Source organism: Penicillium solitum (genome assembly GCF_028829755.1).
Source record: "Penicillium solitum strain IBT 25940 chromosome Unknown utg000009l_segment0_segment0, whole genome shotgun sequence".
NCBI lineage: Eukaryota > Fungi > Ascomycota > Eurotiomycetes > Eurotiales > Aspergillaceae > Penicillium > Penicillium solitum.
The window spans coordinates 177,916-192,135 of NW_027072128.1; the positions used below are offsets into that span (position 1 = coordinate 177,916).

At 49.5% G+C, this 14,220-nt stretch overlaps 5 protein-coding genes across 5 annotated transcripts; 1 reads left to right on the forward strand and 4 right to left on the reverse strand.

The window, feature by feature from the left end:
- Nucleotides 1–32: 32 nt before the first annotated feature.
- On the reverse strand, nt 33–3,852 carry N7455_011190 (uncharacterized protein; the record flags this gene model as incomplete). The annotated part of the gene is made up of 4 exons (XM_065606610.1): nt 33–1,029; nt 1,089–2,781; nt 2,856–3,041; nt 3,501–3,852. 4 exons carry the CDS (start codon nt 3,850–3,852, stop codon nt 33–35), a joined length of 3,228 nt encoding a protein of 1,075 aa, XP_065459776.1.
- A 1,737-nt stretch (nt 3,853–5,589) lies between these two features.
- N7455_011191 (uncharacterized protein) lies at nt 5,590–6,803 on the reverse strand. The gene is made up of 2 exons (XM_040959835.2): nt 6,350–6,803; nt 5,590–6,277 (listed from the first exon to the last, which is right to left on the reverse strand). Exons 1-2 carry the CDS (start codon nt 6,589–6,591, stop codon nt 5,620–5,622), a joined length of 900 nt encoding a protein of 299 aa, XP_040809707.2. The 5' UTR covers nt 6,592–6,803; the 3' UTR covers nt 5,590–5,619.
- Nucleotides 6,804–8,374: 1,571 nt separating this feature from the next.
- On the reverse strand, nt 8,375–9,947 carry N7455_011192 (NAD(P)/FAD-dependent oxidoreductase; the record flags this gene model as incomplete). Its single annotated transcript, XM_040959776.2, has 4 exons — nt 8,375–8,643; nt 8,706–9,288; nt 9,345–9,634; nt 9,698–9,947. 4 exons carry the CDS (start codon nt 9,945–9,947, stop codon nt 8,375–8,377), a joined length of 1,392 nt encoding a protein of 463 aa, XP_040809698.2.
- Nucleotides 9,948–10,429: 482 nt separating this feature from the next.
- Nucleotides 10,430–11,228, reverse strand: N7455_011193 (uncharacterized protein; the record flags this gene model as incomplete). Its single annotated transcript, XM_040959842.2, has 2 exons — nt 10,430–10,559; nt 10,624–11,228. The coding sequence occupies 2 exons, from the start codon at nt 11,226–11,228 to the stop codon at nt 10,430–10,432; spliced, it is 735 nt and encodes a 244-aa protein (XP_040809752.2).
- Nucleotides 11,229–12,155: 927 nt separating this feature from the next.
- Nucleotides 12,156–14,201, forward strand: N7455_011194 (uncharacterized protein; the record flags this gene model as incomplete). The annotated part of the gene is made up of 7 exons (XM_040959846.2): nt 12,156–12,396; nt 12,452–12,491; nt 12,550–12,688; nt 12,741–13,092; nt 13,143–13,609; nt 13,667–13,945; nt 13,997–14,201. 7 exons carry the CDS (start codon nt 12,156–12,158, stop codon nt 14,168–14,170), a joined length of 1,692 nt encoding a protein of 563 aa, XP_040809766.2. The 3' UTR covers nt 14,171–14,201.
- Between the last annotated feature and the right edge of the window lie 19 nt (nt 14,202–14,220).

A 14,220-nucleotide genomic window follows, 5' to 3' on the forward strand; every position in this document is an offset into this window, starting at 1 on the left:
CCTGCCAAGGTAGATCAAGCCCAGATAGGCCATCAGGAGACAGGCTGCACAGCTGCCGGTTGATCCTGGCCATCGATAGGTCGAGGTACCTGCACCCCACTGCGACGTAGTTCATCCAATTTAGCCATGGCAGGCCCCGTGCAGATGCGACCGGTCTGCATAAGCGTACGGAGACGTTTCCGACGGGCCTCGCCGCTGCGCTCTTCGCCACGAGCAACGCCCTCATCCACCCAGTCCACGGCATGAACCTTGAAGCTCATGCCATCGTGGTGACCGGCCCATTTGCGGGACTTCAGCCCGAACATGAGTGTGCTGTCATACTGCGCCACGCGGGGGAGAACGAGCAGGGTGATGTGCAAGTCCTTGTCGGTGGGGGGGATCGGTGGTAGGCGGGGGCCCTTAGTCGGGGTGTCGCCATTAGTGGCTTCGGGTGGCGGTGCATGTTGGTAGGTATCTTTAATCTCGAGATCGAGCATTGACTCGTCCACGTCGTCACCCCACGCACCGCGAATGAAGCCGGAGTGGATGGCAGCGGCGACAGGGTCGGAGTCGTCTGTATAAACACCAGTGCCCCAGAGGGCGCGCCGGGCGCAAATTTCCTCTCGGTGAGATTGGTTGATTCGGAAACGGGGCACTCGGACAGTGAATGTGCAATTCTCCCGCTGTTCGAAGCGGGGAAGGGGCTGAGGGGTGGTTGTATATCCAAACTTAGAGCTGTCCAAAGAGGACTTGGCAGTAGGGGAACTGATGCGAGGTGTGTAGAGCGTTGAGCCAAGGTGGTGGCGAGGAAGATGGGCCACACTCGAAAGCAACGGCTCCAGGTTCACGGTAGTGCGAGGCTCGCGGATAGGAGATGCAGCCGGAATGGTGGCTGGTCGAGGAGCATGGTGATGATGGTGGTGGTGATGTGGGTGGTGATGGTGTGTGGCAGGAGGCTCCGCTGGGGATGTTCGATGGAAGAAGGTGGGACGTTGAAGGGAGCTCAGGGTAGCCGCCTCTTCGTCTGCCTTGTGGCGATGGTGGTGGTGGCTAGAGGAATGTTAGCATGTGGATGATAACCAAGGGTATTCTGATTGGGTAGACCGTACTGATGGTGATGGTGGTGGGAATGCCGAGAGCGACGGGCGTTACGTGCTGATAGTAAACCTCGGGCGTCATTGGCCTCAATTTCCATCTGCTCCTCGTCGCGCGATTTTCTCGACCGTCTGCCGGCTGCAGAAGATGGTCGGGCAAGCTTGGACGCCTCATCCATCCCTTCTCCGTTCATCGAGCGACCTGTGAGGCTATCGCGCTTGAAAGGACTGGTTCCCAACGGCGTCGATGGTCCGCTGCCACCAGTAGCCGCGGTGACACCACCAACACCGCTGCCAATACCGGAGAAGACTCGCCCCAGTTCATTTTTGATCGCTGGCTCACCAGCAGGACCAATGTATGGAGCCTGGGCGCCTTGTACAGCTTGGGGAAGCGGCGATGCACGGCCACCGCGTTTCCCATCAACACCAACGGTCAGCAGATTGCGATGATGGAGCAGCTCATCGCTGCCTTTGCGGCGTCCCTCATCAGCCAGGGCTGCTAGACCCGATGACGCGGCAGCTGTCGATGCGGTGATGACAGGGGTTGGTCCCATCCGTGAAGGCTGCGCTTGGTGTCTGAGATATGGATCATGGGGAGGAGGAGGAGGAGTGGGTTGACTGTTCCGAGACTGAAGAGAGATCTGAGGCTGTCTATTCCCACCCGGTTGCGACCCCAGTGATTTAGTGTAGCTCTGAATAGCCCCAAACCCGAAACCCGACCCGTGCTCCGGCGCAGGGAAGCGCTTACTTTCCGGCGATGGAGGGTGAGAGCGACCGTTGTCCCAGGTAGAGCTGCTCTGGTGCCGATCGAGCGGGTCGCGTTCACCATAGTGGGAGCCATACCGATATGATCCAGGCTGGTTCAACTTGGCATCTGATCCGGATCCGTGGGTTGGAGCTCGGTCTCGCTCCCGCTGTGCAGTATCCTCCGAGCGCCGCTCGCCAAATATGTTTGCAAACCGACCATGCTGTGGATCATGATTTCCGTACGACCCAGATGCAGACCGAGGGCCGGACTCGAAAGGGCGATCCGCGGCCCCGCCGGGCTGAGAGATCGGACTGTATCCGGGGGGTCGTGTGGGTGCGTCAGCCTGGGGCGGCTGACTACTGGGCCGAGTGATCGGACCGTTGAGACTCATGCGACGAGGTTCGGTGTACGGTGGCTCTACCGTGGAGATTCGAGGCGAAGGGTGCGTCGAGTGTGGCTTCTCAGGATACTGTGAGAGCGACGAGCGCGTCAAGCCCCCGAACACCGACTGCTCTCCACCCTGACTCGAACCTCCACCGGACCCAGACCGGTATGTGCGGGGCCCTGGAGGCTTGGAGAATGGCTTCTCTGGCGTTTGAGAACGACGGAAGGAGTTATCGAGCGGTGAGGGTCTTGCCGGGGCAGTAGGTGGGGACATGGCGGCGGAAGATGATGATGGGGGTGCATTTCCAAATATCGACGATGCAGGTGGTCGCGAAAAGAACGGCGCTGATTCTCGTGCCGGTTCTCGCGCAGCCCGATCCGCGTCCGAACCTAACATCGCGGAAATCGACATGCTACTTCCCGGTCGGTGCGCTTGGCCGCCAGGTAGATCGCGCGACATCAAAGATCCCCCAGGTGTGTGGGTTGATTGTGCTCGCGAGGAATATGTGTGTGGAGGGGATGGGGGTGGCATTTGGCGATTCCCAAACGCGGGTGGTGCGGACTGTTCGTTTGGACCTGTCAGACGGGTTCAAGTTAGCAAATGCTTTTTTTTTAATAAAAAAAATACAGCGAAGGGATTCCAAGATAACCGCGCATGTCCCGATCGGATGAGTAACGAAATTCATGTATCGCGACAAAGACGGTTGCACGGGGCTCTCGGGGCCAAGTCGGGTGCTCACCAGGAAATCCAGGACTCCCACTGCTGCCCTGAGAAGTACGACGCGCTGTTTCGTGTTGTGATGGCGTATGATTCATAACGGAAGCACCTAAGAGCCCTGAGAACGAGTGAGCAACAGTTCCAAAGGGAAAGCAAGGGCCAGATCGAAGAGAACCCGTGACTCCGGAAGCTCACACGCTAGTCCCAAAAGGGCAGGGGCTCCTCTAGACACGCTAGACCCGACCTGGACTAGCGCTCCCGAGCTGTCGTCCAGTCGATCTGCGCCACCGGGGAAAATCCATCAGGGGGGCAGTGTGTTGGGGCAAGAGAAGAGGGGGCAAGTTTTGGAGAATGGGATTGGATGTGGTCACATAAATTGGACCTGAATCTGATGGCTACAGAACCCCATTTCCTCCGGTCGCGCATACCCCCCAAAAGCGGACTGGAACAACCTTGGAAGGTGACAAAGTGGAGGCCAACCACGGCACAAGTCCGATCCTTGGAATCCTCAATCTGGGGCATCGGAACCATCTGGGCAGGCGAAAATAAACAAAAACAACTTAAAGAGATTGCCTACCTTCACGATATCGAACAACCTGAGGTTGTGAATTATTCCTGCGATGTGTTTGTTCATGATTCCTCGTCTCGAGACTCCCATGCCGACGGTGTGCTTGTGTTGGGCCATTCCTCGGAAAGTATGCGCTGGGAGTATCTCCACGAGAAGTATTCGATGTCCGTGAAGCGGTTGACTGGTAGAGCTGTGACGGAGAGGGTGTGGTATTTGAGGAGGGAGAGGGGTATGGGCGAGGCTTGTCAGTCTCTTGACGAGACTCGGTAAAAGGCGCAAACTGTGGATCGCGAGGTTCTTGCGAGGCCCCCAAAGGCGAGGGCCGTGGCGGGTATGAATGTTGTAGTCGTCGGTAGTCCATGTCCAAAACCGTGTTTGAGTAGTAAGAGTATAGAGGGAAGAAAAGGATTAGAGAACAGAATGGCGGTGGAACAGTGAAATGCAGAAGAAAAGAGAAAACGGAAATGGGCCAGAGCTGCAGGATCAGCGGTTGATCGCGCGACCCGGATGATAGCACAATGGGAACGTGCAGAAATATGGCGTTTAGGTGGAAATGTGTCAACAATCAACAATCAATTAAAAGGAATTTCCCCTTTTACCGAAAATTTCTTCCCAAAGTTGGGGGAAAAGAAAAAAACGGTGAAGCGATGACGGTGTTAGCGGAGCCAAGACCTTTTTAAAAAAAGCTATGCATGCGGGGATTGTGTACATTGTATACAGAGTATAGATTCTGTGGATACATTAGATACATATATATTATATATATATATATATATATATATATCAAATATTATAAAAAAACAAATACAACAGTTATATATCTTTATTTTAAAAATATATTCTCTTTTTTTCCCATTCAGATTCATGCCCAACCCACATGCTTTAAATCCTGGAGTTTGTATGTCTTGTATTACCTGTTCCTTGTGTACCGGGATGTGTGTGTGTGTGTGTGTGTGTGCGTGCTAGGCCCATTTGGAAACTTGCATATGCAGGAAATATGCTAGGATGACCTTGTTTGGGCAGGAAATAGGAAAAAAATATCCTATTATACTAGGCTTTGGGTATACTTCATTTTTAGCCTCTTAACCTCTTCAACCGGACACACTGGTCCTAATATATGTACCTACCTAGGTATGTATCTTAATATACCGAGGTAATCAAATGCAAAGATAATGCACACAAAAAGAACCAATCAGAGACACTCAAACGTCATAGGAAACACAATATTCAACACCTGACCGTGGAACCTCACTCTTACTTCAATTGCAGAGTCGGCCTCATCCCACTCTTGGCCATGGCGCGCTGGGTACGCTCAAGCGGATAACTGGGGGATTCACCACTAGTGAAGATCAAGAAGTCATATAGAAAGCCCCCATAAACCCACCACTTAGAGCTCTAGCCTAAGGCCTATAGAACTAGCAAGGGTTAGTGAAAACAGTGGTAAGCCGAGGACCAAAGTCATGACTCGGGTTAAATGTTGCCCTAGTTTAATAGGTAATGCACATGCTTAGAGAAGTAATTGACCAAGCCAATGATCAGCGAGTTTATACTAACACTAGGTAGAGTATTCTGGTCACCACTAAGAGCTAGAATGGTGAGGATTGAAAAAGGCGTAGAACTAACCCACACACCGCGAATTCGTCGCGGAGCTGTTAATAATACCAATGTCCGGATTAAGGTGGGCACTGGAAACACCCTTATAATTGTAGATGGGGTTCCTGCTTTCCTATGGATTGTCTCTGATCTTGACTGGGATGCCACGGGAGATTTATAAAAAGGGGGGGGGGGGGGGTTCTGTTGATATGTACATCAATTCTATTAATTTGCATCATAGTTATGAAGCCTTACATGTATTTTCCCTCCATAAGATATAAAGTCCACGGGTACATAATTAGCTTACATTATGACCGATCGCACATCTATTCTAACCTTGGAATTGATATTACGCGCTTCGCGAAGCTGCAGGTTGAGAGCCGAGAGTATTCCAAAGTGGATCACCTTATCAACCTCCTTGCTGTGGATGGGAAGTCGCAGATGTGTATTAAAAGCACAAACACAATATTGAAAATCGAAATCATTCACATTATTAAAAGAAACTCAAATTGGGTATCACAGAAGTCAACAACACTCATACTATACACACCGGCGATAGATGTCGAAGGTTATCCTTCGTAAGCTCACTCGTCGTAAAGCGTCCTTCCGGTAGAGCAGACCAGAAGACATCAGAATAAGAATGATTGACACAATCACTCTCAGAGAATGCCTCCCCAGTAACCACGACAGTCACAGGGCGCTGAACAACATTCTGTCCATCCCAATGAGACAGATACCCCCTCTGCCGGAGAGTATCAAGTTGTTCCACGAGATGCGGGTACAGTTCATGAAGTGGCGTCTTGGCATCAAGCATCAAAAGGAAAGTTTGCGCCAAGTCAGCGTGAAAGCTGCCTGGTGTTTCGGGGTTAAGAGATGTCCGGGCGGTGGCATCGTTCCCAGCGTCAAGTTTCGCTAGAAGAGGGTCGAGACCGAGTCGCTGCAGGAAATCCTCGGGCTCGGTTTCCGTAACGGCGTTTCCAATCTGCAGCTCGCCGTGGTGCATCCACACGGCTGTTCGGAGTCCATCGCATCCCTCGTTGAGAGAGGACTTCAGGGCACCTGGTCGCGTATCTAGTGTAGGGAACGTGCACGCACTATTCTGGGGGTGGATCTGGACGTGTTGTATGGATGCATGAGGCGGGAGTATCCGTTTGATATTGGTTGGGAGCAATCGGAGACATTGGAATGCGGCTCTGGTAAAAGAATGATGTCAGCTTGGCGTATCCCAGGGACTACAACGTTGTAGATATTGCGGCAATACTTACAAGCATCCGAGGATAAGGCATGCAGCGCGGAAGAGAATTGCCCTTCGCTTTCCGATGGATTCATAGTATTCATCGAGATAAAGCGACAAGCCTGGAATGCACTCTGTCGGATATGATCGTAGGGGATGATCATCGAGGAGCCATGGGTCGCAGTCAAATCGCGTGTTGGATTCAAGATCAAAAGTCTCCTTTGAAGACTTCATGGTTGCAGTTTGCCCGTCAGATAAACCAACAGCTTCCATAGCGAGCTTCAAGGGCGAAAGCTCCCAGGTGCGATATAGCGCGTATAAGGGAGGTTGCAGAGTGTTAAGTGCTCAAAAGCCACGGGTGCGACGTGCATAATATAAATATTGTAAGCTCAAGGTATCCAAGACGAGGGGGCATCGCGCAATTGTGCAGTGAATTGCGTGAAGCACGCAATCATGATTGGCGATTGCATTTGCATGATCGTCGGATAAGGTGAGGTCTCGTCTTAAACTCGCACATTTGTCGGATCGATAAATTATGATTTTGTAAACGGTAATAATGCATCCATTCGCATGGTGTACATGTGCAATAGATCGTAGTTATATAAGGGGTTGCACAATAAGACCTCGGGAGTATCTCACAACTCATCCGCCAATACGCCAAGACGCCAAGACCAGGCGCATTTAATCTCACTAGATGCAATCTTCAGAGTTCAGTAGTATATTTATTTAGAATAAAGTGAAAATAACTGCATTGATGGGTAATAGCTCCAAATCACAGAAGAAAGGCGATACCAACATGGGATCACACAGAAAAAAGTTGTTCTGATTGCGAGGGAAATCAGTGATACCTCAGCCCTCCATATCCACGCCCGCAAGTTCCAGCTGGGCCATTTCCTCCTCATACCGGGAAACCACTGATCTAGCTTAGGCTGAGTCTGCCTCCGCCTCCACTCGATGCCGGTGTATTCTAGTTGCTGACAGTTGACGTCGCGCTTCTTTTTGACACGACCTAGCGTGTGCTGTTGTCGCAGGAGAAGTTCTGGAACCAATTAGCGGTCGAGTGCGAGCAATCGGGAGCGTGACCTTGATCGGGAAATTGGCGGAGGCAGTGGTACGCGTGGCTCTGGGAGGGGATTCAGCGGGGTCTATACCATGCTCCGAGCGAACGGGTTGAAACCCTCTGGCCATTGGTCGAGTCCCCTCCCCAAAGAGATGGTATTGCTAGAAGATCTTGGGGCGCTTGCAATTGAGAGTGGAGAATTTAGCGATTACCCTTAGCCGTGATTAATCGGAGAACAGGATTAAAGAACTTGGGACAATTCGATCTTCCCTCAGTTCTCTTGATTATATGCTCGGGCCAACGGTGAGGCTCAAACCGCCGTTGAGTTTTTCGGATGCTCATTGATATGTTCAAAGACTGAAGATCGCATTTGGATAAGCTCTAGCTCGAGATCGGATTGACTTGTGATGGGCCATTGGTTGTTACTTTCGGCTCGAACCGCCGACATGTGGTATCATGGCCTGCGAAAGCGAACAACCTGTCCGAACCAAGATTTCAGGCAAGTATCCTGATTGATTTACATGGTCGGACAGGAAAGGTAAAGAGAAGAAAAGCAGCCTCATCAGAGTCTGCGGGAAGTGAAAAGGGAAGAGGAGGGGGAGGAAGGAGCCATTCTCATGTCCCTACCCTGAGGCCTAAGGCTACAATTATACCATGAGAGTAATTCGTACGAAAGGCCCCGGGGGCACCGCCAACATTTGCTCCCATGACTGTGGTTTATCTAGCCACCTGTTTCCCATTAGTAGATCTAGAAGGACGAGAATGAGGGCTGATACATCTAAGGATATATGTAATTGCAGACGAATCCCTCGTCTTGACTGCATCCTAGATGCCTGGAGCTAACTAGTGGTGTTTGTATCTCGGCGAGTAACCTGTCTCGCCCAATAGAGAATAATGATTTCCATCCGATTATTTTATGCCTGTCCTGACATGCAATATAGCTCCATGTAACTCGTCAATAGCCAGTAACTGAGCATTTGAAAATTCAACTCCTGCTCATAGTCTTGCTTGCGGTTTCTCAGCCCCGGGGGTGCTAGCGAATATCTTGTTCTGACGACTATCAAGCCGGGACTGAGTAGACTCGAACAATCTCGGGAGTCCAGTTTGCGCAAAATCGAGATCCCTGAGTACCATTTTTGCTAAGCCCTCAGCTGCTAGGAAGATCTGTGGCATTCCATGTCCCGTAAACCCAGCGATGATATACTGATCCTTCTGTCCTGGGACATGACCAACATGCGGTAGCCCATCTGACGAGTACCCCATAACTATTAAGAAGTCGAGTCAGCTTGGCGGTCAGCGTATGGGTATCATAGATCGAGCAACGTACTCCCTGTCCATACTCTGTCCGTGTAAGCGTGGCTATTCTCCCACCCGACAAAGTTACGCTGCATATAATTATCCCAGTATCGAACAGCAGGTTCGAGTACTAGGCTGTCATCACTGACATTGTACCAGCTGCCCAGATCATTGATGAAAGCCGGGCGAGCACCGCCGACGACTATACTCCCATCGGCCCGTGGGATGAGGTAGTCATAATTCCAATTGTTCCAACGCAGGGTATAAGTATTCGTCAGGCGAGGGGCGGTGGTACTTGCAGGAACAATGATTCGACTGCATGTTCCTCGGACAGGGATAATCTTCTCCTTATATTGAGGGGCCAAAGACGAGGTATAGGCATTTGTTGCTAAAACCACTGTCTTGGCGGAAATAGAGCCTCGGGCAGTATTCACCGTCCAGAGATAACTCGACGTGGAGTTAGTAGACTGTGTCATCCCAGTTACCGGCGTGTGCGTCTGTAGATTTACACCTTGTGCAATTGCTTTTTCCAAAAGGTGCAGCACGAATTTGTATGGCCAAATGTGACCGGCATCATATGTGAAACAGGCCTGCGCGCCTTTGACTCCAGAGAACTGAGGTATTGCTGGTTAGCTTGTACGCATCCCGGGGGTTAAAAACATGGGCTCACCTTCTCTGCCTCATTGCCGGGGATATATTTTGCCTTTTTTGTTGCTTCACATCCTTTCTCGATCAATGCCTCATATCCCTTCTTGAGAGTTGCGCTATGACTCCGCGACAGCTGCACATCGATAGCTTTCGTAATTGAGTAGTCACAGTCTATATTTTCTCTTTCGATGAACTCCTTGAGAAATGAAACATGTTTAGCCTCGAAGGCTGCAACCTCAGCAGCAGCCTCGACGCCATGATCAGCGGCCAAGCCAGCGATACCATTATAAATATCAGGCTTCATGTGTCCTCCTATAATAAGAAAAATAAATAAGAATTGGCAAAATTCCTCATTTGGGATTATTCTAATCTTACCATTTCGACCAGTGGCACCAGAACAAGCCTGTCGCGCCTCCAAAATCACAATCGAGGGCGGCTTCGACCCGGGGCTAACTTGGTCGAGGATATGGTGCACGACAGAAGCACCTGCATATCCAGCTCCTATAACGACGATATCGCACTCCCGAGGGAGAGTTTCGGTAGATCGATGGCTGTCTAGAAAGTGAGGCTCTGTCCGCCAGAATGACGTCATCCCATTTGGGACTGGGGTATGTTTTGCTTCCATTTTGGAGATTTTGGGGACTCCAAGACTACCTAGGTATTAGCGGGCTTGGAAACTTAAATGAGTTGGAATTATTACATATATATTTGTTGGCATTTGGGGGACTGTCTTGTCTCCTCTCCCGGCGGCTTTTCCACCGGGAACTTTCCCGGTCCAGTTAGTTCACTCCCGATAAGTAACAACGCTAGTACAGCGTTGGAGGTGATAACGATGCGGGGGTATCGGATAATCTGAGCAGTTGACTTGAATTATTCAACAGTAGAGAGGCGAGGAATAAAAAGTGTGAAAATTAAACCAACATTATCGGTAAAAGAGTCGAGGTGGAAATTGGTTGTCATAGAACCTCCCAAGGCTATAAGTTGATACCACAATGGTTTAGTGATATAATGATGTATTACTCCAACATTTACAAGTGCACAGAAGTTGATATGTTTAATCAAACGTACGATACTCAAATTGATGTATGTAAGACTAATTGCAAAACCTCAAGATGACGCCTGGTGGGCAATGATCTTGCCCGCCATCCCTGGCAAAGTATCATCCATAACATCCATTTCTCCAAAGAGTTCCGACAGGGACTCCTTCTCCCACACAGAGCAGTATGCTCCCTTGAATCTGTGTAATACAAGTGTCAGTAACAGCTATTAGAAATTCATGACTTCAAGGATGAAACACATACCCAGCCTTCCTTGCCGCGGAGACATCCCACATATGTGCCGCCGCAAACCAAGGCGTCTTCCCATCATTTTCCGACTTCAACTTCTCCAACAAGGGACGATAAGCCTCCAAGTCAGGCTTACCGACACCAACGTCATCACAAGAGAGCAAATTCTCCGCCGGTAGCTCGACACCCGCGTTCTTGAAATAACCTCCAACACGGTTGATATCCGCCGCAGTAAAAGCCCACACCGTGAAACCGGCATCACGCAGCTTTTGAACGCACTCCGCCGCGTCAGGACGGAATTTGAGAAGTTGGTATTCCGCCATAATATACTCCAGATCTTCCGCTGAAGCCCAGGTGCGCGGCTCAGCGATGCCGGCCATCCAGAGCATCCGGTAGAAAAGTGCACGGAAGACTTCACCAAAGGGGACGTAGCTTTGTGCAAGACTCAGATTGGTGTACTCGCGCTCGGCTGCTTCCATCCAGGTATATCCCAGTAGACGGGGCTTGATTCCCTCTGCGCGCAATCGGTCTCCTAGACGGGTATCGATGGCGTCGAAAACATGATCGTAGGCGACAAGGGTGCCAACGATGTCGAAGACAACGTGCTTAGAGGAGGACATGGCTGGGTATTGATGCTGGAGGTAGTCATCAAAGATTTGAGGAAGGATTGAATATACTCAAACACCTCTTGTAAGAGAGAATCTTGATTTATCTTCAAATAGATGAAGGGAGACAGGGAGACAGGGAGACAGGTCAGATAAGTAGGATTCAGCTAGACACTGCCTATTTCCCAGGTGTTGAATTTATCTCTGATTTTGGGACTACATGTATGAATCATCCTTGTACCCCGCACCGGTTATGCGGGGGCTTGCATTGGGAGGTTGTCAGTGAGATAGTAGTAGAATAATAGTAGATGATAGGGATAATACCCTTACAATAACTAGTTATTACGAGTATGATCAATACATGTTGAGTGAACCGCCTGCTTTGTTCCCGGCCTTCGATATACATTCGAGATTCACGCCATTCAAAGAAATGCGGTATGTCACAGGTTTTTGAAGTCAGCAATTAAGGCTATGTCTGCGGAGTTTTGAGTGCTATATATTTCCTCCCGGGACAATTATGTTATTGGCGTGGAAACTCGTTTGATCTCTGCGATACCTCTAATTGATTTAGCTGGGTCCTGCTAGAAACTCTTCTTGACGGTCCCCGAGTCTAACGACTACTATCTACCTTGCTTAATTATTCTACTCATGCTACTATGCAGTAATTACAGGTAAAGGTACAGTATTACTTACTAGTAGTACTAGCAGTAGTGCATATCATAACCCTAAATACACTAGCCGTTCAAGCGCAGTGCCGGCGGGAAGTCCACAATTGCTCCCGCCGGGAATGTGAGCGCGTCGAAGAGATACCAGAGATAGTGACAGAGATAGCGATAAGGATACAATTACATGGTTGACCCTGGTAACCAAATCTCAGATAAATGGACACATAGTAGGTTTCTAGTTGCTACAAACACAGCTACGACTCACGCAGTCACCAGCATGAACGAATCACCAATGCAAATCGCAAAGGACGCAACCGATCTTAAAACGACCGAGACAAATGACATAGAACGCTCAGCAAGCTCAGGAACTGAGCGTCATGGTAGCACAGTCGTCCTATCTGCGTCGGACGATGCTGGGTACCATCGTTCTTTGACGAGACGTCAAATCATGATGATGACTTTTGGAGCTGGCATCGGAACTGGTCTTTGGGTGGGAACTGGACAAGCATTGCACTATGGTAAGCAATGAGACTTGGATATAGCCTTCAAGATTCAAATATTAACTTTGGATAGCCGGTCCTGCTGGTACAGCAATCACCTATACGATCACAGCGTAAGTCATTCCAGAATACTCCACCATTGTGCTATTGCGACTAACACCATCTGCGAAGGATGATCGTATACGCCCAATACTCTTCAATCGGCGAGATGACTACATACAAGCCTATTCACGGTGGCTTTATCCGACAATGCGCCGAATACGTGGATCCGGCTTTCGGCTTTGCAATTGGTGTTAACTTCTGGTTTGCAGTATGTTAGCCTACCCGAATATGAGTGTTGTGTGTACTGACGCAGGATAAAGTGGGTGATGATCATCCCAGCAGAGATTACAGCAGCGATATCCGTCCTGAAATACTGGCCACAGACAGACGTCATCCCACTCGCGGGATTTATCACTATATTTTTGGTAGTCTTCGCCCTCGCAAACATGTTTCACGTGAGGGTCTACGGCTATATCGAGTATTATATGTCTTTTGTGAAGTGCATCGCAGTTGTCTTGATGATATTCTTCATGTTCATCATGACATCGGGAGGAATACCAGCAACAAACGGCCCAATCGAGTTCCGATACTGGAAGAACCCTGGGGCTTTTAATAATGGAATAAAGGGTATTGCTAAAGCGTTCGTACAGGCGGCGTTTAGTTTCGGCGGTGGTATGATATCCGAGCACAAATTCCGAGGAGAATATACTGACTGAATCTAGGCGAGCATATTGCTGTTATAGCTGGCGAAGTAGCCGATCCACGTCGCACTATCAAGAAGACAGTGCGACCCGTTTTCTGGAGAATGTTTACTTTCTTTGTGGTTAATATCTGGCTTGTCGGAATGTGTGTGCCATCCAATGACACTGATCTTGTTAATGCCAGCGGGACCATGGGAAGCCCCTTTGTCATTGCAATCAAGCGGGCGGATGTTTATGGTCTAGCGCATGCTATCAACGGGTTCATCTTCCTTAGTGTTATTAGCTGTGGCATTACCAGTGTCTATATCGCAAGTCGAAGCTTGACAGCACTATCTGACTTGCAGATCATCCATCCGTTCTTCGGAAGAAAGGACTCGCAGGGCCGGCCCTATGTGTCCCTGGTAATCAGTTTGGGACTTGGTGGTGGGCTGGGCTATCTCAACTGCAACAGTGTGGGCACTTTGGTATATAGTTGGTTTTCTGCCTTGGTAAGTACATCATAAAATGGACGTGTTTAGTGAAGAGGGGTTAACAATTTGATTTAGGTGGCAATAGCAACCCTCTTCCAATGGGGTTCGATTTATATTGCTCATCTTCGCTTCCGGCAAGGTCTTCGCGCCCAAGGCAAGGATCTCAGCACCCTCCCATTCAAAGGTCTTCTCACCCCATGGGCGCAATACTTCGGTCTCATCATTGTGTTGTTTGTCTTTGGTTGTGAATTCTATCTAGCTTGCTGGCCTTTTGGAGAAAAGGGTTCCGTGAAGAGCTTCTTCTCTTCTTATCTCGCCGCTCCTTTGTTCTTCTTTGATTATTTTGTATACAAGGTGAGTGCCTCCAGGTTGTGGTTGAAGACCGAAAATGTCTGACTTTCGCAGTGGTATTTCAAGACAAAGATAGTCAAGCCAGTTGACATGGACTTCGGCCCTGCTAGAGCCTTTGATGAGCAGGATCTTATCAATGCTATTGCAGCTGAAGATGCGGAGCGGGATCCAGAGAAGAACAAGCGCAAAACCTGGACAAAACGTGTTCTGTATATGGTATTTGGATAAGGGGAGCAATCATCAAGGAGATTAGTTCTATATACCTCAATTTGAAATTA